This window comes from Microplitis demolitor, chromosome 8 (assembly GCF_026212275.2).
Source record: "Microplitis demolitor isolate Queensland-Clemson2020A chromosome 8, iyMicDemo2.1a, whole genome shotgun sequence".
Classification (NCBI taxonomy): Eukaryota; Metazoa; Arthropoda; class Insecta; order Hymenoptera; family Braconidae; genus Microplitis; species Microplitis demolitor.
In genome coordinates, this window is record NC_068552.1 from 5,482,577 (window position 1) to 5,508,162 (window position 25,586).

Here is a 25,586-nt window from a genome sequence, read left to right on the forward strand (position 1 = left end):
TTCGTCAATAGTAGCCTGTCCAGTCAATGACATTCTCAGTCATTTATAAAATTGTTGACTAATCTGTTGTACCGACGGATGGTAATATATCAGCTGTTGGTGTTTTTTGCCGGCTGAGAGTAACTTATTAACTATTGATAAGATGTCGGCTGTTGGTGTGCTTATCTAGGACCTTTTGACATCATTATGATGCTAATTGTGCTTATCTGGGACCTTTTTGACATCATTTTGATGCTAATTGACATCATTTGGCAGTTTTTTTACCGTCTGAGCTCACTTTTGAGCTTATCTAGGACCCTTTTGAGCTCATGTCCGCCATTTTGAGCTCGTGTTATGATAGATGGTGCCTTGTGTATATTTTAAGTGGGAATTTTGAAAACAGAATGACACCATGATGGCGCTCAAGGCTGATACTTTCTCAGTCTATCAGCCTTGAGCGTCATCACGGGGCCAATTTACTTTCTGAGCAATGTTTGATATATTCAAACTAGGTGTAGTACGAACACTTGCGAGAAGCCATGCCATCTAGTGGTTTAGTTTCTTTTCCCTCTTTTTTTGGCTACTGCGTAGTAGATGACATCATCCGACAAGTCTGAACTGGTTTTTTCTATTTCTAACTGCGTAGTAGATGACGTCATCCAACAAGTCTGAACTTGTTTTTGAGCTAGACAGGAGGAAATGAGCTGAGCGTTGAGCTCGCGAGCTCGCAGCAGTCAGTCTACATCGAGAAACGTTCTGGTTAACAGTTTATAAAAAAAGCTTGTGGTTCATTACCAAATTATTTCATTACAGAGATTATTCTATTTATTTCTTAATTATTGCTTATCGTGTGTTTCAATACCAAGTAAGTATTCAATCTCATATCATTTAAATTATGTGTTATTGATTGAAAAATTGATTAATTGAATTACTAGTTTTCAAGATGGATCTATCAAAAATTAATGAAATCAACACCTTGGCCTACATCTTGCCTGTTAAAAAACTTCAGGAACTGGAAGCTGACATGACATATAAAATAACTGAAATTAAAAAAATTTCAACGCAATATGGGTCTAAAGTAGTTGCCAACCTGGATGATAAATTCACAATTTACTTTCCTGCAAGAACAAACAACGAGTTGATAGCTAATGAAGATAAATTAAAAACTCTTATTGATATGGTGTCACAAGAAAATCATCTTTTATTTCATGGATCTAAATACAATAAATTTGAATTTGTTATTCGATCGTGAATGTAATTCTCATGCAAAAAACTTATTGTAGTTAAAAAATAATTTGTATCATGGTTTGAAATTTATGTATATTTTCTTTTTATCTAATAATAAAATTGAAACTTTTAATATAAAAAACATGTCTTTAATTCTTATGTATTCTCCATGCATACATTATAGATTTAAATCGTATATCTTTAAAATATAAATCCGTTTTTTTATAATATATAAAATGTAATTATAAAAAAAGATAGAAAAAATAAAATAATAGAAGTGTGTAGGGAGTTTGAATGTTTGTTTACGTATGCGCATCATTGTTTGATGCTTCAAGATACCTTTGTGTGTGTGTGTGTGCGTGTGTGTGTGTGTGTGTGTGTGTGTGTGTGTGTGTGTGTGTGTGTGTGTGTGTGTGTGTGTGTGTATTTCCAATGAAAGTAATATAGGCGGCGGGAATTTCAAACATCATTTTGCGCAAGTGTAGCTATGTGAGCGACATCACACTAACGTTTGGAAAATTATGTTTGAAATTCCCGCCGCGAGCAGTAGCGATGCTTGGAGGGCGGTGCAGAGCAAGGTTACTAGAATAGGTTACTAGAAATACTACTCTAGTAACCTTGGTGCATAGAAGCCGCCGCGAGCAACAGTGACGCATGGAGGGAAGGGAGAGGAGCCACCGCGAGCAACAGTGGCGCATGGAGGGAGGGGAGAGGAGCTGCGAGCGGCAACAACGCTCGAAGAAGTTTGAAATGCATGCGGGAAATTTGAATAAATATATTTCCTTACGTATACTCTGCAGTAACGGTGATCTTAAATGGTAGAACGTTATGGTCATGAAGGAGTTAATTTCAAATAAAAATTTTTTGTTCATATAAAAATAGTTTTTTATTAAAAAAAAACGTAATTAAAAAAATTTTTTTTTATGAAGTCAGGAATTAAATAATAACTTAAAATTAATACAAATATTTAAATAATGATTGTTGATGTATGCTGTGTGTGTGTGTGTGTGTGTGTGTGTGTGTGTGTGTGTGTGTGTGTGTGTGTGTGTTTAACAATCAATAATTATAAAATATGTCTTATAACATAATATAAACTATAGAGTTCACGCATTATTTACATCTAATTGTGAATCCTCGTTCTCTAAAGATTCAGAAATTGCTATCGTTGATGGCAAGGACACCGCACCCTCATCATCATCATCATCGGATATAGTTAAAATCAAAGTCGAATCAAGAGATGACGTTGACTGATGCAGTTGAATTGACTGTTGTTGTTGCTGTTGTTGTTGTTGTTGTTGTTGACGTCGAATCATTCGAATAGCTCACATGTTATTTTTAAATATTTCATGAGCTGCATTTAAAATTAAATTTAGTGGAGTAATAAATCTTCCAACGACCATATAATTCTGTTGGTTAATTTGGTCTAGATTATCTGGTTCACTCTCAAATGACCATGTCAATAGCTCATCATTGATTAATAATGTAGTTTCATCGCCATTGATATTAACACTGCATCCTTCTATATGACCCCCTCCAGCAATGATTTGTTGCAATTGTTCCCGGATAATCGATACAATTCGTTCCACCGAATACCATTGACACCATATTCTTGGCCACATCACATTATATCGCAGATTTAGGTTTAAATGATTCAAAATGTCTGCAAAAATAACATAGTAAAAAAATTAACACTAATAATAATAAACAATAAAATTATATATAGGAAATTAACTATACCAAGTATATCATTTTTTTCAATTAATGTTCCTATGTCATCATCATAGTCACCAGTAAAAAAATTATTTGTAAAAATATATTTTTCCCGTGTAGGCACTAAGTCTCCCGGAATTTTAAACCACCATTCTAAATGGTTGTGTCGCATTGTTAGAATCGTACCTATTCCATTGATAATAAGAAACGCACCATCAAAATATTCGCCACCCAAAATCAAATTTCTTAATTGATTTACCAAATCGTGCATATGGTTATTATTCTGTAATAATCCCCATTGGATAGGAAAAATCAAATTATAACTAATTCCGTTACCCATCTAAAAAGAAAAAATATATCAGATAAATAATAGAACAAATCAAATATATATATATATATATATATATATATATATATATATATATATATATATATATATATATATATGCTAAAAATTGTAACAACAGTAAAATATATCCACAAATTTATATTTTTTTTAAATTAATTTTGTATTTCACTGTTAAAGAAAATGAAGATGTCATTCAAATATCGTTTTATAAAAAATTTTTTTTTTTTTAATTGACTACCACTTCATTTTAATTCATCACCACTTTATTTTATAAAAAATATATTTAAAAAAATTTTTTCTTAATTTTCTAAATAATAATGATAAAGAAAGTGATTAATTATGATTAAAAAGATACTTACAATAGTAAAAATATTGCCACAGTAATAATATGTACGCTTGATGCCTATGATCACAATAAATTACGACGTCACAAACAAAAAACTTAAGTTCGTTTGTCCAAACTTCTTAAAAAGTATACCACCCCATATGATACCTATGTGTGTGAGAGAGAAGAATTTAAATAACCAATGGAATTCTGACGTCAGAGGTGTTGATTGTGGTCAGTTAAGTTACCACGTGCTTGAACATGCCGCTATATTTACATTTTATAAGAAATATAATTAAATAATTATCGGCGTTCATTAAATAAAAACAGTGATCACGAGCATACTTAATTTTCAAATTGATCAGTTCTGACAATAATCATCATTTTAATTAATATAAAATTGCTGCATAAGAATAATGCGCGGAAAAAAATTCAAAACCAAGTAAACTCGTTAAAAAAAAAAAAAAATTTTTTTGATAATGTTTTATCACAAATTTTTTTAATTATATAATTTTATTAGACAATATTATTTTTAATTCTAGAATTGTAAATTAAAAAATTATTAATATTTCAAAAAATAAATAAAATAAAAATGAATTGTAATTTACGCGCGGGAAAGGGTTATATCTACCGAAGCGACCTCTACCGAGATAGACTAATATCACACATTAATACTAGTGATCGATAATGGTGGTCAAATTTTTAAATTCCAATAAATTAAACTTATGAAAGTAAAAATTTTAAATTTAATAATTATACATGCCTGACAAATATTCGTTTCTTCAAATCAATTAGGCAATTTGTTTTAAACTTTGAATATATTAAAAATTAATCAACATATTTAAAAAATATTAAAGAATTATACCCTTGGTGGTAAAAATTTGAAATTTGAAGAAAGTAAACTTATGATAATAAAAATTTAATAATTATACATACCTGACAAATATTTTTTATAAAAGTCAATTAAACAATTTGTTTGAAAAAAAACTTAAAAATTTCTTAGAAATTAAGCATCATATTTAAAAAATATTATTACTCTTGGCGGTAAAAATTTTAAATTCAAAAATTATACATACCTGAAAATATTTTTTTTATCTCAAACTTAAAAACATATTGAAAATGAAACTAATTATTTTTTATTTATCACATATTTTTATAAATTATAATTAACTTAATCTATTAATTTTATTAAAGGTTAAAAAATAAAAAATTCAAGTATTATTAAATCAAATTTGAATTTTTATTGGGTGTTTATAAACCAATTTTTTAACATTTTTACATTTTTAAGTGCACATGAATAATAATTATTATTGCTATTCAATTGGCAATGATATTTACAAAAATCATTGTTCAATAATTTCAAATTTTTTAGCGAGGGACATTGAAAGTCATCTAAATCAATTACAATTTTCTCGTGTTCAATTAAATCTTTAATCTTTTATAACAAAAAAATTTTTAATGAACAATTTTTCAATCTTTATTTAAACAATATATAAATAATTTTAGAGACAAACTTTTAAATGAAAATCGTAGTGATGTTTTAAAAATTTATTAATTTATATATAATCCTAGTGTAGTGATAAACAATTTCTAAGTAGTTATTTGAACAATATATAAATAGTTTTAGTGATAAATTTTTAAATGAACAATCTTAGCGATTTTTTTTAAATTTATTTTTTACTAAACTAATTAATTGATATAAAAACTACTTAATAAACATTACTAGTGACAGACAATTTCAAGTGTAAATATAAACAGTGACTTTAGAGATGAACTTTTAAAAAATGGCACAAAACGATTTTATTGCGGCGCTTCAGCTTCCAGTAGATTCAATAATTAAATCATTGAATGATTTACATGATCAGCCATTAGCTGAAGAACATTGTCAAAAGTGTTATCAAGTCTGCGCTGATACAATTGATTACTTCAATGAGATCTTGCTAGATCCGCAAATAAATGTTCAAGTCAGAAGAAGTGTACGAGCAAATATTGTACTTTTGTACTGGTATGCAGATCAATTTGCACAATTAAGTGGAGAAGTAACTGGTGGTGACTTGCGTGCAAACCGACGTCTCATCAAGTGGCAAGATCTTGAAAACGCATTCACAAATAACATTAAATCTGGATGTGTGGTGAATCAAGCTCACACAGATCTTCGTACTTTTCTTGATGATGCTGAAGACGTTATTATTGAAAAAGTTGAAAATATGCTCAGAGATGTTGCTGGGCTTAGAGTGAATGTTGAATTAATTTGTAAATTCAGAAATGTAAAAGCTGAGAATGTGATTGAAGAAACAAAGTCATTCAACACAAAGAGTCGAGAAATTTCACCCGCAACATCTCTTGCTACTTGGTATAAAGATCACGTCAACGATAAATTATTGAAGAAAGTCGAGGAATTCAATCAAAAGGATTCTGGGTGGAGTTTAACTGAAATCCACAGTTTAATCATTACAATGTCGAGATATGCGCCTCTACAAGCTGGAGATTCAACGTTTGTGAAACTACCCAAGGACATACAGGCTAAAAAAGCAGTATTAAATATTCAAAATTTTGATGAACACTGTTTTCTCTGGAGCATTGTAGCAGCATTACATCCAGCTAATATTAATCCTGCGAGAAAAACATCATATCCTCACTTCAGCTCTATATTAAAATATGAAGGTATAAAATTTCCAATCACTTTAAATGATATCCCGAAATTTGAAAAATTAAATAATTTATCAATTAATGTCTACGGTATCGAGTCAGAATTTTGTAATAAAAAATCCAATAAAAGTACAATAATTCCTTTATATCTAAGTAAACTCATAAAGTCTGATAAAAAAGTTATTCATCTCTTAATAGTACAGCAGAATATTAAATTAAATATATCAGATTTTGATATTCAAAATTTTCAACCTAAATTTCACTTTGCTTTGATCAAAGATCTTTCACGACTAGTTAAGTCTCAAATTTCCAAGTCAAACTACAAATTATTTTTTGTGATAGATGCTTGAATCATTTTAGATATGATTATTCGTATGAAAATCACAAGGCTGATTGTTTTAAAATGAATAAAGTCCATACGACATTTCCGAAAGATCAAATTTTCAAATTCAAAAACTACCGATATAAAGACACGGTACCGTTTGTTGTGTATGCAGACTTGGAATGTACAATAAAAACGACTCAAGGAGATGATGAAACTCAAAAGCATATTCCACACAGTGTAGCATTCTATCAACATTGCAGTTATGACAATAAATTATCTAAATTTGAATTAAATCGTTCAAAATTTTGTATCGATTGGTTTATTTTAAAGTTAGAAAAATTAGCTATCGAGTATGAAGGATATTTAAAGAATCCCATACCAATGAAACCACTCACCAAACAGCAGCAAGAGACACATGATCAGGCAACTGTTTGTCATATTTGCGAAAAAATAATTACTACAAATACAGATAAGTGTTATGATCACTGTCATTTCACTGGAAATTATCGCGGTCCGGCTCATATATCTTGTAATGTTAATTATCCAAAGTCATATGTTATACCCATAATTTTTCACAATTTATCCGGTTATGATTCACATTTTTTAATTAAAAGTTGAGCTACATTAATTAAAGGTGATGTAACTTTACTACCAATAAATAGAGAAAAATATATATCATTTACAAAATCAATAGAAAATACTTCAGTGACATTACGATTCATAGACTCATTCAGATTTATGGCATCAAGCCTTGAAAAATTAGCTTCATATCTTGGTGATGATGAAAAGCTTATAACGAAACTTCACTATCCTGATCCAGATGAATTTAAATTAGTTACGCGCAAAGGCATATTTCCATATGAATATATTTCAAGTATTGACAAACTTGATGACAAACAATTGCCTGATCAAGTATCGTTCTTCTCAAAGCTAACAAATGAAAGTGTCTCTGATGAGGATTATTTTTTTGCTCAGCTAGTCTGGAACAAATTTAACATCAACACACTAGGAGAGTACTCAGACTTATATCTTAAAACTGATGTACTTCTTCTAGCAGATGTGTTTGAAAATTTTAGACAAAGCTGCTTCAAAACTTATAATCTAGACCTGTTACACTACTATACTGCTCCTGGTCTATCTAATGATGCAATGCTAAAATACACTGGTGTGGAACTTCAGCTTCTTACTGATCCTGAAATGGTACTTTTTATCGAGAAAGGTATCAGAGGTGGGGTATCTCAGTGTACAAACCGATATGCTGCTGCAAACAATCGGTACATGGGTGAAGACTTTGATCCAAGCAAAGCTGAATCATATTTAATGTACTATGATGTAAATAACTTGTATGGTGCAGCAATGAGTATGTCACTGCCGACGGGTTCATTTGAGTGAGTGGAAAATGTTGATGATGATGTCAATAAATTTTTAAATGATAATGACAGTGTAGGATATATATTAAAAGTAGACTGAGAGTATCCTGAGGAGTCACATGAGCTTCACAAGGACTTGCCTTTGTGTCCTGATCACTTTGTACCGCCAGGATCCAAACACTCAAAATTATCAACAACTTTGTATGATAAAAAAAATTATATAATACATTACAAAAATTTAAAACAATGTCTTGAATTAGGATTAAAATTTACAGAAATCCACAGACTATTACAGTTTAAACAATCACCTTGGCTCAAAAGTTATGTTGATAAAAACACTGACTGTAGAAAATTAGCAAAAAATGAGTTTGAAAAAAATGTTTATAAACTGATGAATAACGCTGTATTTGGTAAGACTATGGAAAATGTAAGAAAGCACAAAGATGTGCAATTAAAAACTGAATGAGAGGGTAGATTTGGCGTCAAAGAATTGATATGTAAGCCAAATTTCCATAGTATTACCATGTTTGATAAAGATATGGTAATTATTGAGATGAGAAAAGTTAAAGTCTGTTTCAATAAACCTATTGATGTAGGCTTTTGTATTTTAGATTTATCCAAAACATTAATTCATGATTTTCATTATAATTATGTAAAAAAGAACTTTAAAAACGATGAGTCGAAGTTAATGTACACAGACACAGACAGTCTCATCTATCATTTTACTGTACCAGATATCTAGAAAATCATCAAACGTGATATCTCAAAGTTCGACACCTCTGACTACCCCGTTGATCATGTTTATCATATGCCATTAGCTAATAAAAAAGTCCTGGGTCTAATGAAGGATGAAAATAATGGTGAAATCATGACTGAATTCACTGGAATCAGGGCGAAATTATATGCATTTAAGACTTATAAGATTGAAAAAGCTAAAAAACGTGCAAAGGGAGTCAAGGGTCCTACTTTGAGGACAATCACGTTTGATGATTTTATGCAATATCTTGAAAATCATGTGACTCTAACAAAAAAACAATATTTAATAAAATCGAAAAAGCACAATGTAAAGACAATTGCACAAAATAAAATTGCATTGAGTTGGGCTGATGATAAGCGCCAGCTCATTGATGACAGCCACGATACCCTACCATGGGGCTATAAAAATAAGAAAATAATTGTAGATGATGATGATGACGATGAGATAATAATTAAAAAAAAGAAAACTTATGTAAATAGTTGTAAAATTAAAAAAAGAGAACTTATGTAAATTAGTTTGAAAATAAAAGAGAACTTCTTTAAATAAAAAATGTAAATATTATTTTTAAGTTTTTTTGTAAAATTAGTTTTAAGGTTTGAAAATAAAAAAAATGTATATACAATTAAAAATTTGGTTTTAATTATTAGAATATAAGTTTTACAGGTCTGATTTATCAATCCAGGTGTTGTGTGAGCTGTCGAAGCCGAGCTACTTAACATATAATTTATTTCCACGTTTTTTTTATAATTTTTTCAACTAGATAGACATCTGGATGCTTGACTTTGCTGAGTTCTTCAACATAAAATCCACCTTCAATTGGCTTATCCTGATAGTCTACAAGCTTGTACATTGTTGGATTTGTATTCTTTACTGTCTTGATTGTAAAAATTTCAGTGGTCCAGTTGGGTGTGTAGCCTTTTTCAAACACATGTTTGTACTTGCTGATTCGAACTTTGTCTCCAACTTTGAATTTATTTTTTTGTGCTTGTCGCTGAGTTTGAAGAGGTTTGTATATTTTTTCAAATATCTGCTTTTTATTTTTAGCAGTTACATCAATAGGTTCCAGTTTAATAGTACGATGTTTTCTAGTATTATATTTGTGAACTAAATCTTCCAATATATCAATCCACTTATAATTGCCACGAGCGGCGAATTGACGCCACATGTTAGTCTTAAGTGTTCGATTAAAACGTTCACATATTGATGCCTTCAAGTTGCTGAATGTGGAGTACATGTTGATGTTTTTACGTTTCATAAGTTCTTGAAATTCTTTGTTATAAAATTCTTTGCCTTGGTCAACATGCAGATTTTTTGGTACACGTCCTTGTTGGAATATAGATTTCATTGCACTAGTGACATCACTGCTACTTTTACTTTTAATCGGTACAGCCCAAGCATACTTTGAAAAAATATCTATGACAATCAGCAGATATTTGTTTCCTTTATTAACGGTTGCATAAGGAATCATTTCAACTAGATCAGCTTGCCAAGTTTCATCAAGTGCTCGTATGTCAACATGACGACGTTGATAATTTCTTCGTGCTGGTCTGTGCAGCTCATACGCTATTACTGATTTTTTGTCCTCCATTGTCAACAAAAATTCTAGCTTCCAATTCTTTAATTTGCTGTGTATTTCTATTGATTAATTCTTTTCGTGACTTTATACGTTTTGTTATATTTTTTAATTCTTGATTTTCTTTTTTTAAAAGCGTCACAGCAGAATCCAGTGTTACCACTTGAGAGTGCAAGTGTGAAATGATCTCTGACTGATCATTTCTCATACTATCACACAATAGAGACAGCTCTTTGTGTACAAGATCACGTGTAAATTTTACAGTTGCTGCATCACTGTCTTCAGCTGGTTTACCAACATGACACAGTCTCTTGCTCTCAACATCATACTGTCCATCAACAATTATTTGAAATCCTCGTCCAGGTGGTCCTGATGGTCCACTGATCGCCGCACCTGTTGGTAGTGACCGTCCAAAAATATCGATACTCATTTTTGCTCCTTTCACTTCAACAGTCCGCCAGTAAATGACATAAATTTGACGCAGTGGTTGCTAATAAATAATTCCTGCTTCTCGTAGCTCTTCGATGATTGACATGATTTCATTGGTGTGACTTGGATTTCCAGCTGCTTGAGATACCATAAGTAAACGAAGACGGCTGACTAGTTCATTTGGATCATCCCAGTAGACATAATCCATACGTGCTTTTTTCTTTTTCGCAATCATAAAATCAGGTAATCCTTTACCTCTTGATAAGTTTGCATTTTTAGCAAGAAAATCAGCAATATAATTATTGTACTTGACTGTAGAGTCTTCATAAAAACTACCACCTGGCTTATAATTTTTTCTATGAGTATTTGTCATCTTTATAATGTGAAGATATTCATTTTTATCATTCTGCGTGACTTTTGAAACATCAGGTGATTTTTAAAATAATAATTTCAATAAACCAGGAGTCACTGAGTAATTTTTATTTTTTATATTAATTTCAGTATCATCAAAAGTTATTTCAGAATCACCAATGTAAAAATCATTGTAACATCGACGGACACCATATCTTAGATCCATATCTCTACTTTTTTTATACACTTTAGACAAATAAGACTTTATTTCACTGCTAGTTGACTCAGCAGAGGTACTTGATGCAGCAGGGGATATTTGTGTTTCTTCCAGAGTTCTGCTTCCATCTTCAGAGATAATACTATTATAATTACTTGCATCATCAAATTCTGTATCATTATTCGCCGTTGAATTATTTTTTTTAACTTCTTCTTTGACTTCTTGTTTGATTTTAGATGATTCAACTAAACTCTGCAGAGGTGTAACAATAGGCTTGAACATTTCACCCATCGTCTTCTCAGCTGTGTCTTTACCCAACTTGAGCATTCTGTGCTTCCGTCGGATAGCATCACTAGCCTGAAATATCTGATGTAAGACATCTCGTTGCTTTGAAAGTTCCTCAGTCTTCATGTTGATGCCTTAGAGTTCACTTAATCTCTGATTACTATTCATCATGTACAAGTTGATTTATACTAATAAAACAGTTAAATCCTTTTCTATATCTTCCACTATTCAGCTCACTATCTTTGTCAATCACTACAAAACCATATTTACCATTCCAGCATGCTGAACACGAGTCTTTGAATAAATTGTATGACATGTCAGTATTTACATGATCATCATACACATGTTTCAAGTTCATCTCATCTTGACGAAAGAAAACTATAAAATTTGCATTGTCGCGTATCAAATGTTTAGGGATACGTGTATAAGTCTGACAGAGATAAAAACTGTCAACATCTTTATGTCGACCCATACAAAAGTATGCTCTGATATGATCTTGTTTTTCACAAGCGACATCATCAAATATCATCAATGAGTTTGGTTTCACATCTTCTGGTATCAGTACTTCTTCGTGCTCGTTGAATGAAAAGAATTCAATACCTTCTATTGGTTTAAGTAGAGATTCTAAAAATTTATATTTCGGCTGGTTCAGAGATTTTGAGTAGAGATAAATATTATCAAATCTCAAGCCGTTGGGGTGCATGATGAGTGAAAGCAGAGCATTTGTTCTTCCACAATTTGATGGACCACAAAATATAGCACGAACACTGTTTGGCAATAAAGCACCGTGTCTCTTGACTTTTTTCACCCCCGTACCTTGAACAATTTGATCAAAATTTATTACTGGCAACTTGGCCTCTTGACTTTTAAACTCCATGTTGATAGTTTGCGATCACAACATTAACTCACTCAGCGAGCTATAAGTACCAGGATTTATATCATTTTAAGTTGGCCATGATGCTGCTACTATAGAGAGCAGACGTGTAGAGACCAGTGGTAGAGGTTTCTTAAACAGTATAATCAATAAGCTACCATTTGAACTACATATACCTGGATACCAGTACTGTGGACCAGGCACAAAGCTTGCCAAGAGATTAGCTCGTGGAGATCCTGGAATTAATCCTCTTGATGCTGCGTGTAAACAACACGATATCGCATACTCGTATAATCGTGAAAATTTGGCGGCACGTCACGAGGCTGATCAAATACTTGCTGAGAAGGCGTGGCAAAGTTATCAAGCAAAAGACGCTGGTATTGGTGAAAAAGCTGCTGCGTGGAGTGTAAATAAAATCATGAAGATGAAAAAAAGATTCGGTATGGGGTTGAAGAAGAGAACAGCTGGCAAGAGAAAGTCTAGCAAGAGAAAAACTAGCAAGAGAAAGACTAGCAAGAGAAAGACCAGTGTAAAGAAACAAGTAGCACTAAGACAAGTTGTCACAGCTGCTAAAAAGTCCATGACTCTAGGAGGTGTTCCAATCAAAACAGCGTTAAAAGGAGCTTGTCAGGCAGTTAAAAAATCTGGTGGGAAAAAAAATATCAGGCTGCCACGAATTTTACCAGTACCATGTATAACGTTCTCTACTATTTCACGCGTCCCACGGCGAAGTGTGGTTGGCGCTCAATAGCCGTTATGGCTCTCTGTTGGTTGAAAAAAAACTGAAAAAATAAAATAAAACCAGAAAACAAATGTCCCACCTGGAGATATCCTGAATCTCCCTGGACTAGCTGCTCTGCTCAGGCTGGGTTAGACAACCTAGTTGGGCGCCAGTTCGTGTGCCCCACGAACAAATTAACTCGAAATAACACAACGGAGAAAAATGAAAATGAAAATAAAATAAATAACAGGATAGCGATTTCAGATTTTAGGAATTAGGATAGCAAGAAAAGATAGCAGTAATTAAAATAATAAAATTAAATAAATACCGGGTTGATGACCATTTGTTTTTTAATTCTCAATTAATTAATTAGTTAAGCACGTATATCACATATTCACATAAAGAATAATTGAAAAATAATAATAGCTCACTGACAAAACAATAATAATAATAATAATAATATGCGTATATTAAATTAATTCAAACAATAATAATAATGCATAAACAATAAATGTCTTGGAAAACCAACGCACATATGGTAATAATTAATATTTCAATTGCACGTGAATATACGTAAATTCATTTAAATTATTTCCAGTAACACCTCCCAGTACATTTCACTGGTGAATTTACGGTATTTCAAAATAATAGTATTTGGACACAAATAATAAAATAAATATCACCTATTGGGTATAATACTTATGACTTGTATTTATACCTTGATCACTCTCACGTGATAATTAAATAATACTTGATGAATCAAACTCAAATTGAATATAATAATAATTCAAATTAACAATAATTAATACCTCAAATTAATAATAATCAATACGCAAATTAATAATCCATAATCAATACTCAAATAAATAATATTTCCTGACTCAGATTAATAATAATTTATAAATCAAATCAATAATGATTCATAAATAATACTCCAACAAATAATAATTTATAACTCAAATTATTGTTAATCAATACGCAAATTCCTAATATTTCATAACTCAGATTAGTAATAACTCATAAATCGTATCAATAATAATTCATAAATAATACTCAAATAAATAATAATTTATAACTAGAATTATTATTAATCAATGCTGTGTAATGTAGCCATATATATATATATATATATATATATATATATATATATATATATATATATATATATATATATATATATATATATAAATATCAGGCTATCGAGACCCAGTCGCATATGATTGTCATCACGTGACATAAAATAATAATAATAGCAAAATATTTCTTCACAATAAATATTCGTTGTTCAAATAATAATAAATGATTGCGACTACAATTTAATCATCCACTGGGCTCGATCACTACTAATTGTATCATATGCCTGTAATCAAAGTGTAATAATGCTAGCAATGAATAATCGTCAACTACGTGATATTTACACGCTTGCAAATGGCCACCAACGCGGGAATGCAAAGTTACACGCCAATAAATTAACTCAAAGATACTTACAATCGTTGATGCACTCAAAGAAACGAACAAGATCACGTTGATACCACAATCCGTGATAATTACACCTCCGCAATTATCCAGGCAAATTAGCAATAATAGCCAAAATTAATTGATATATATATATATATATATATATATACATATATATATATATATATATATATCTAGCCAAAACTCAAGTGGCGCAACCAAAAGAATTATATTAGCAACAGGCACACACCCTGCTTGTGCAATTGTTGATCCACGTCTGACCACGGCAGCACGTGAATTTCATGCCGGCACCTCGGCCGGCCATATTGTATATCTGCATCTCATTTTATTCCACTGGAGAACTATCTCTGTCGTATGTTAATTCCAAATACTACCAACGACAACGTACCCGATGTCAATTGTGTAACTTCGCTAATTCCCGACGTCAAATGCCCAATTACTCCTTATATTACTAATTAACAGTACTTTAAATTACCAAACCAGTTAATAATGTATGCATGATATTTATAAATTTCATCTATAATATAATAAATTTAATGATGACAACTGTTGCGTCGCCGCGCATGCGCCGACCAACCACAATAACTACAAGCATATAAATAAAATGAGTAATGATCTCCCAGCCTCATAAAATATACTTGCAAACTCAACCTAATCAGTAATTTTTTGCTGATTTCAGCGCAGTTTTCACCTAATAAATTAATTAAGTACGAGCAGTGTAATAATAAAAATAAAATGTCAAACATAAACAAAATAATCACAATATTAGTGAACGGAGAGACGTGTGAGCAGCGTGTGCTGCCATCTGTTGCTCACCAGCCTGATGTAAGACTGCCGCGATATTTAAATATCGTGACACATCTAAAGTTGGTGGTGTACTACCATTTTTAATACCACTTTTTGCCGGCCTGAGTGCAACAGGAGCTTTGGCTGGAGGTGCAGCTAGTATAGCAAAAGCTGTGAATGATGCAAGTGCTGCTAAAAATCGATTAGAGGAGAGCAAACGACATAATTTGAAAATGGAACAAATATCCATGGGTAAAGGTTTATACTTGAGACCTTACAGACATGGTATGGGCTTATACTTGAGACCATATCCAGCAGGCAGAGGATGCAAGTCAAAAAACAAGTAGAGCTACCAGATCGAGCACTCACAAACATCGATTTACTGAAATACGCTAAAGCTCTAAAAATTCCAAACTTTCGTGATGTTTTTATGAGAAATGATTTACCTGAAACTGGGCCAAGAAAAAATTAATCAGCTATTATTAATCTTGATGATAAACTTGGACCTGGTACTCATTGGGTTGCTTACAAGAAAAACAATGATAAAGTTGTTTACTTTGACAGTTTTGGTAATTTACAACCACCGCAAGATCTTGTGGAATATCTCGATGTTAGTAACGTAAAATATAATCACAAAAGATATCAGGATTTTGATACAATTATGTGTGGACATTTGTGTCTCAAATTTCTCATTGGACAACTATAAACTGATGTGACTCTGTGTACTACACATCAGTCATGGCTGAGTCATTCACATTAACGTTAACGGGATCTACATCCGTGTTGGAGGCCAACTACTTCCCTCCAATTGAATTATCACCAAATAAAAATTATGTCCTGGGACTTGTAGAGTTATTAACATCTAATTCAATACCTAATATTGATGATGGTGCTAATAAATTCTATGTCTCTTATCCTGTGGATAATATTGATATCGAAAAAATTGATACAAATGATAAAAATAATGTTGATGAGAAAAAAATAGTCAAGAAAAAAAAAACTAAAAGAAATGTAGCAATAATTACAAAGTTTAATAACAATGTCTCAGTAACTAAAGATAATACAATGAGTGAAAATATAGAAGCTGGAAAATATGAAACTGTTGAAGAGAGAGTCTTGATAATACCAACAGGAAGTTACGAAATGACTGACATTGAAAAATACATTCAAAAGAAATTACAAAGACTTAGCATCAGCATAAGAGCCAATAATAATGAATTGAGAAGTGAAATTAAATGTGATCAATTTGTAAATTTTACACCTCAAGATTCTATTGGTGAACTACCGGGATTTGCAAATCGAAAGCTAGCACCACATAAAACTCACTTATCAGATTTACCAGTGAAGATATTAAAACTCAATGCTCTGAGGGTTGAGTGCAACATCACATCAGGTGCTTATATAAATGAGCACAAAGTTCACACTTTTCATGAATTTTTTCAAAGTGTACCACCAGAATATAAGATTGTTGAATTGCCATCTCACGTCATTTATCTGCCGATCACCGTACAAGCAATACAAAATCTCAGACTGAGAATTGTTGATCAAGACGGAAAACTGGCTAATTTTAGAGGTGAGACGATAACCATAAGACTGCATATAAAGTCTATCAAATAATGGGTGTCGTGTATGAGACAAAAAGTGGTGCTGGGTATAAAACGACAGCCATCTGGTCGAGCAACATCAGTCACCGAGTACCTCACAAGGTGTTAACACATCAGAACGCACAGTTTCTACAGAGCCTAGGACTAAAATTACGTGGAAAATTAAGAAAATAAAAATTTATTTTTGTTGTTTGACGTGTACACGACCATGGCGGCAGAAATCTTAAATATTCAACGACTAATCATTTTTGATGAGTCGATTGCACACCACGAAGCACATGCTCATCTCCCGTATGCTTCATCAACATTTAACAGCAGCAATGAAATAAGAATTGCCGTTCAACATCAAGATTTGTGTCTACTTCCAAGTAAAAGTACACTGCATGTGTACGGAAAATTCACAAAGTCTGATGGTACAGCTGTAAGTGCAACTACTCAGATGGTAAACATGACAGTATGTCATATGTTTGAAGAAATACGCTACGAGCTCAATGATGTTGAGATTGATCTTCATAAAAATGTCGGCATCACAAGTCTCATGAAAGGATATACATCACTGAGTCCAGCTCAACAAAATACACTCGAGAACTCAGACTGAATTATGGATGAAGCTGTCAACAAATTACACAATGACAATGGCTACTTTGATGTATCTATACCACTGAGTCTCCTGCTTGGATTTGTTGAAGATGACCATAAAGTTGTCATCAATGCAAAGCATGAATTAATTTTAGTCAAATGCTGATTTGAATGCCTACGTTGTTGCTACACCTGCTGCTGGAGCTCATACTGGAGCTGTTAAAATTATGCTGCAAAAAATCGAGTGGATTGTACCATATGTGACTATGGCTGATAAACAAAAAATTGAAGCTTTAAATTATATTACAAGTGATCCAGCTATCTCAATCAGTTTCCGAGCTTGGGAGCTGTACGAGTATCTACTATTACCTAATACTTCGAAGCACATTTGGGCTGTCAAAACATCTACGCAGCTCGAGAAACCACGTTTCGTGTTACTTGGATTTCAAACAGCAAGAAAAAATGATGCAACTAAAAACGCCAGCGTATTTGATCACTGCAACATCAGAGATATAAAATTATTTTTAAACTCTCAGAGTTATCCTTATAGGAATTTAAACCTCAACATTGCAAACAATCAATATGCTCTGTTGTATGATATGTATATAAATTTCCAAATTTCATACTACAACAAAGAACTTGAGCCACTGTTGACGAAGAAAAAATTTTTGGAACAAGCACCACTGTATGTTATCGATTGCTCGAAACAAAACGAATCGATAAAATCTGGACCAGTGGACATTCGTCTGGAATTTAAATCTACAAATCAATTTCCTGCGCAGACATCAGCTTATTGTCTCATTATACATGATCGTATAGTCGAGTATAATCCTATAAGCAGCATCGTACGAAAACTAATATGAAGACTGTTAAATTTAATCCAACGCCCACCATACATTACATGTATGTATGGAGATTTGCACACGAGCAAGCAAGAAGAGGCGAATGGGAACAAGCAGCAAGAGATCGAGAGCGATTTAAACAAAGAATTAATAAATTAAATATAATTATTGAACCTGTATTAATTAAAAAACTTACATTTATAAATGAATAAACTTTTTTTATATTGATATACATCGTTTTTTATTATTTATAACCTAAAATATACATTTAAGTCTTACATAACCTGAAATATTTTTTTCATTTCACACAATCTCAAATACATAATAAACTATAGATATTTTTTTCTTAATCTAAAATGTACATTTTAGTTTTACATAACCTCAAAATATATATTTAGTCTTACATAAAATATATTTTTTTTTCTCTTAACCTAAAAATATACAGTTAGAGCAATCTTTTTTGAATGGATATGCAAAGCTATCAGGAATATCATCATGGAATATATAATGATCCCGACACCTTTGATAGCCAATCAATTTTTCATTATTATTTAATTCTTCTGGTAGTTTGTGCCAAACGAAATCAATTTGCTGGGCTGCATTTTCAAGGATAAATGTATCATCAAAGCATGCGATGTCTCGATCATCCATATAAAATAGATTCCCCAATTGATTGAAGATCTGAACTGATTTTTCGTATGTTGGTTGAATTCCATAAAAATGCCAGAACCATCTCTTGAACTCTTGGAAATTTTGAAATGCACATGAAGTATTCAATTTCTTCAAGTGATAGGCATAGTGTTATGTCCAATTAATTTTTTTTTTATTTCAGTAATTAGTTAAAATAATTATTACAGAGCTCTTCTTTTCAAAAGCGCGCGAAAACGCAGCTTCAGCTTCGCCCACCTTTTTATGCGACAAAAGAATAGTGGGAGGATAACTGCAATAAGTTTTACAAACAATTAATAAACTGTCGTCACTTTCCACCAATGACAATAATTAAACATTCCCCATAAGTCACCAAAACAAAGTTTATGAAAAGCCTGAGCACCTATAGCTCTGGGCTAGTCGGTTCTTCTAACTTACAGTCCGCGAATATTCGAACGTCGAACTTTCGTGCACTCTTATTGCAGGATTCCGTCCCAGGCGTCGAAAAATCAATAAGAGGATCTTTAATATTTTTCTATTTAAACCTTATTGCAGGAATCCGCTTCGGCGTTGAATAATCAATAAGGCATTCTAAATTGACATCTTTTAGCAGTCAATTATTGCAGGATTCCGCTTAGGCGTTGAAAAAGCAATAATCGACTTCTTTATCTATTAAAAATCCTCACAGATTAATAGAAACTTCCGGTCCGATTGAAATAGTGACGCATATCACGTGTATTTGCGATTCCATCTCGGTCTGAGTTATTTTGCGCATAAAATCACCTCTCGGGTGTGTAAAAAGGACGCATTAAATATAAAATAGAAATCTTATAAATTTCCGGAGATAATCAATAATCTTAAAAATATCAATTGTTAAAAATTAGTGTAAAGGATTCAGTGTACAAGTGTATTGTAACTAAATCAGAAATAAAAAAGTCGAAAGGTAGGTGAAAGATTCGAAATTCTATTCTTTCATAAGATAACTGGTTCAACACCATATCACCAGTCTCTTCGGAGACGTTTGGGTTCTTATTTCGAAGTAAAAGATCCACCATAAATAATAAATTATAGGAAGATACCTCTTCCTCGTATTCTTTAATGTTGTCCGCAACCTCCAAATCGCTCGTCTAAATTTTTCTATCGCTACCAAAGGGAGAAATCCCGGATAATCAATTTAAATTTAAGCGGCGGACATAACAATAGTATGGACATTGATATTTCAAGAAATCATTCTTTTGATAGAGTGAGAAAAATTTCAGTTTTTCTAAATCGATAATTGGTACAGCCGGGTCAATAAGATCTTCAAACCATTTCTTCTTCTGGTCACCTTGTACGTAAAAGTATCGTGTATGTTTGACCATAATTTCCAGAAAGTCTTTCAATAATTCATATTGTAGGAATCCGGCTATCCATGATATTGAATGGTGATGCTTGTGATGATCAACACTTTTCTGCATCACAGCAACATCAACTTGATCCAAAGGTGGTTCAAACAACCAATGTTCACATCGTGCAAGACCATATGTACCCACTTTATCATAAATATCAGTAGCACAAAGTTCTTTTATCACAAATCTGCCATCAGGCATCTTAAAACCCACAAATAAATTATTGAGTCCATTATTATTGCGGTTTGTTAGCTTTAAACAATAACTTAGTTAATACAAATGTGATTTCATGACAGGTTTGTTCATAACCTTTGCGATTAACCTTAGACTGACTGCTGCGAGCTCGTGAGCTCAACGCTCAGCTCAGTATCCCCACTCTAGGCCCAAAACAAGTTCAGACTTGTCGGATGACGTCATCATCTTGAACATTCTATTGCGCAGTTAAGAAATGTTACGACACAGTTAGAAAAAACCAGTTCAGACTTGCCTGATGACGTCACCATCAGCAAAAAAGAGGGGAGAGTAAATATACCACTAGATGGCATGCTCTTGTATGCTTCTTGCATGTACCTTAACATCCCCCAGTTTCAATATATAAAACTTCAAATCAAACATTTACGTGTACATATTGCATTAATCAGAGTAGGCAACGCTAGTGTCAGCTCTGGGGTTAAGCACAAACATGATGCCAGAACCTTTAACCTGATAGGCATTCCGAGAACTCATTCTAGTCATTAATGAAATTGTACATAATTTTACATAAATTGTACATTATTAAAAATTGTATATATTTTTTTCAAAATTTCCCACTCAAAATATACACAAGGCACCATCTATCATAACACGAGCTCAAAAGGGTCCTAGATAAGCTCAAGAGTGAGCTCAGACGGTAGAAAGACAAATAATGTCAATTAGCATCAAAATGATGTCAAAAAGGTCCCAGATAAGCCCAATTATCATCAAAATGATGTCAAAAGGTCCTAGATAAGCACACCAGCAGCCAACATGTTATCAATAGTCAATAAGGTACCCTCAGCCGGTAAAAAAAACACCAACAGCTGGTATATTACAATCCGTCGGTACAACAGATCATGCCCATCTTGCCCTGACTGATCCAGAACTCTCTTAGCCTATCTACTAAAGCAATAAGTAACCGTCAACAGATCATGCCCATCTTGCCCTGACTGATCCAGAACTCTCTTAGCCTATCTACTAAAGCAATAAGTAACCGTCCTTAATAAAAGGTACTAGGCCGATATCCTATCGTGTAGCAGTATTATTTTGTTAACAGCGGTTTATCTTATATTTAAATTCAGTTCAGTTGTAAATTGATAAAGGTACTAAGCCGATATTTTCATATCGTGTAGCGGTATTATTTTGTTATTTACAATTATTATAAAATTCAGCCTGGCTCGATCGAATAATGACACAATAAGCAAGTGTAATTATTTTTCGATCTTGATGATGATGATGATGATGATGATGATGATGATGATGATGATGATGGTGATGATGATGATGATGATGATGATGATGATGATGATGATGATGATGATGATGATGATGATGATGATGATGATGATGATGATGATGATGATGATGATGATGATGATGATGATGGTGATGATGATGATGATGATGATGATGATGATGGTGATGATGATGATGATGATGATGATGATGATGATGATGATGATGATGATGATGATGATGATGATGATGATGATGATGATGATGATGATGATGATGATGATGATGATGATGATGATGATGATGATGATGATGATGATGATGATGATGATGATGATGATGATGATGATGATGATGATGATGATGATGATGATGATGATGATGATGATGATGATGATGATGATGATGATGATGATGATGATGATGATGATGATGATGATGATGATGATGATGATGATGATGATGATGATGATGATGATGATGATGATGATGATGATGATGATGATGATGATGATGATGATGATGATGATGATGATGATGATGATGATGATGATGATGATGATGATGATGATGATGATGATGATGATGATGATGATGATGATGATGATGATGATGATGATGATGATGATGATGATGATGATGATGATGATGATGATGATGATGATGATGATGATGATGATGATGATGATGATGATGATGATGATGATGATGATGATGATGATGATGATGATGATGATGATGATGATGATGATGATGATGATGATGATGATGATGATGATGATGATGATGATGATGATGATGATGATGATGATGATGATGATGATGATGATGATGATGATGATGATGATGATGATGATGATGATGATGATGATGATGATGATGATGATGATGATGATGATGATGATGATGATGATGATGATGATGATGATGATGATGATGATGATGATGATGATGATGATGATGATGATGATGATGATGATGATGATGATGATGATGATGATGATGATGATGATGATGATGATGATGATGATGATGATGATGATGATGATGATGATGATGATGATGATGATGATGATGATGATGATGATGATGATGATGATGATGATGATGATGATGATGATGATGATGATGATGATGATGATGATGATGATGATGATGATGATGATGATGATGATGATGATGATGATGATGATGATGATGATGATGATGATGATGATGATGATGATGATGATGATGATGATGATGATGATGATGATGATGATGATGATGATGATGATGATGATGATGATGATGATGATGATGATGATGATGATGATGATGATGATGATGATGATGATGATGATGATGATGATGATGATGATGATGATGATGATGATGATGATGATGATGATGATGATGATGATGATGATGATGATGATGATGATGATGATGATGATGATGATGATGATGATGATGATGATGATGATGATGATGATGATGATGATGATGATGATGATGATGATGATGATGATGATGATGATGATGATGATGATGATGATGATGATGATGATGATGATGATGATGATGATGATGATGATGATGATGATGATGATGATGATGATGATGATGATGATGATGATGATGATGATGATGATGATGATGATGATGATGATGATGATGATGATGATGATGATGATGATGATGATGATGATGATGATGATGATGATGATGATGATGATGATGATGATGATGATGATGATGATGATGATGATGATGATGATGATGATGATGATGATGATGATGATGATGATGATGATGATGATGATGATGATGATGATGATGATGATGATGATGATGATGATGATGATGATGATGATGATGATGATGATGATGATGATGATGATGATGATGATGATGATGATGATGATGATGATGATGATGATGATGATGATGATGATGATGATGATGACTGAGCACTTCATAATCTTTACAAACGTCGCTGTCGTCTTCATCGAAGATTTCATAATCTCCACTCGATTGTTTATATTCTTTATTTACTTCATCAGCTTCATCTTGATTCTCGTCAACGTCCATACTAACTGAATCACTTCCACTGACAGGGTTGTTAGTCTATGAAATCAACAGAAATTAATTATATTACAAGGAACTAAATGTAATCAAGTTTTATGAATTAAATATAAGTAGATTTAATTATAGGTATACTAGTCTGTGTCTATTGTTTTCATATAGAACCATTGTATTAGGAATAATTGAGATTTATATTTTAGTTTTATGTATATAACTGTTGTCAACAACGATGAATAATTATACATTTTAGTGGCAAATTTTTTGATCTACAAACATTTTTCTTTGACACTAGTTGCTAAACTACTTTGGGAACGAATTGAAGTGATTGAAAAATATTTATCATTGATCAGTTCCGACATTCAAAAAATTAAATTAATTTTTTTTATTTATCTTTTGAGATAGTTAAAGTCCTACAATTATAATTTATTTGAAAAAAGGTTTCAACCGAGAAAATGAAGTTGTATAAACTTAAAAAATATTGTTTATTAAATATATAACAAAATTATATGTATTTGATTTTTCTTCGAAATTAATTTTTATTTTCAAGCTTATTCAAATTTATTTCGTTAGTTTAAAACTTTTTTTGAATTTATTACTATTGTATAACATAAATTGTTTTTAATATTTATAAAAAAAAATTATTGAGAATTTAATTCTTTGCAATAAGTAATAATCAAACATAAATGCCTTCAGACCGTTAGATTTGTTATTCTAAGAATTTTCGACCCCTCATTTTTTTTTTAATTTTTTCTTTTGTAGACATTCAACACACATTGATTATTCACCTTCTGTTTCGTGTCCGTGCTGCGGCTTTTTTGTAAGACATTTCTTCTATCTGCAATTTATAATAGTGACATTTATTAAATATCATAATCTATTAATATAAAATGATAAGTAATTCAGTAACAAACAAATAAAGATTTTAAATAGAAAATAGAAAACCGCAAATGAAAAAATTGGATGTTAAAAACTTGTATATATATTAGGGTGTTTCAAAATAAAAAAAACATTCATTTTTTTATGATGCCCAACAATTGAAAGTGTAACTACAAATACAAACTAGAAAAAAATTTTTTTTTTTTTTTAGAATCTTCTAGCTCCCAAACTAATTGACGGATTTTTGTACCCAGTAAATGTTTTCTAGGAAATTAAACGCTCTACGAAAAAGTCACATATCATTTTTTGATAAATCCCACTGTTCGAAAGTTATTTAAGCTTCAAGTGAAATTTATAGTAAATTTTGGAATTTTTTAACTTTTCCGGCTAAAGTATTAGTCTTATCAAAAAATGTCATAAAAACATTTTTTTAGGGAATTTTATCCCTTACAAATTATTACAGATAAAGTTTTTCGAAATTCCACATTGTTCAAAAGTTATTTTCATTTCAATGTCAAGCTCTTAAAATCAATTAGAAATCTAATTTTTTAAGAGCTTGACATTGAAGTAAAAATAACTTGGCAATAATGCGGAATTTCGAAAAACATTGTTCATAATAATTTGCAAGGAATAAAACTATCTACAAAATGTACTCACTACATTTTTTGATAAGACTGATATTTTCGCCGGAAAAATAAAAAGATCT

The 25,586-nt window shown here is 31.9% G+C and overlaps 1 protein-coding gene across 1 annotated transcript; it reads left to right on the forward strand.

Annotated features, from left to right (window-relative positions):
• The first annotated feature begins 17,611 nt into the window (after positions 1–17,611).
• On the forward strand, positions 17,612–18,452 carry LOC128668453 (uncharacterized). The gene is made up of 2 exons (XM_053741520.1): positions 17,612–17,659; positions 17,745–18,452. The coding sequence occupies exons 1-2, from the start codon at positions 17,612–17,614 to the stop codon at positions 18,450–18,452; spliced, it is 756 nt and encodes a 251-aa protein (XP_053597495.1).
• Positions 18,453–25,586: the final 7,134 nt, after the last annotated feature.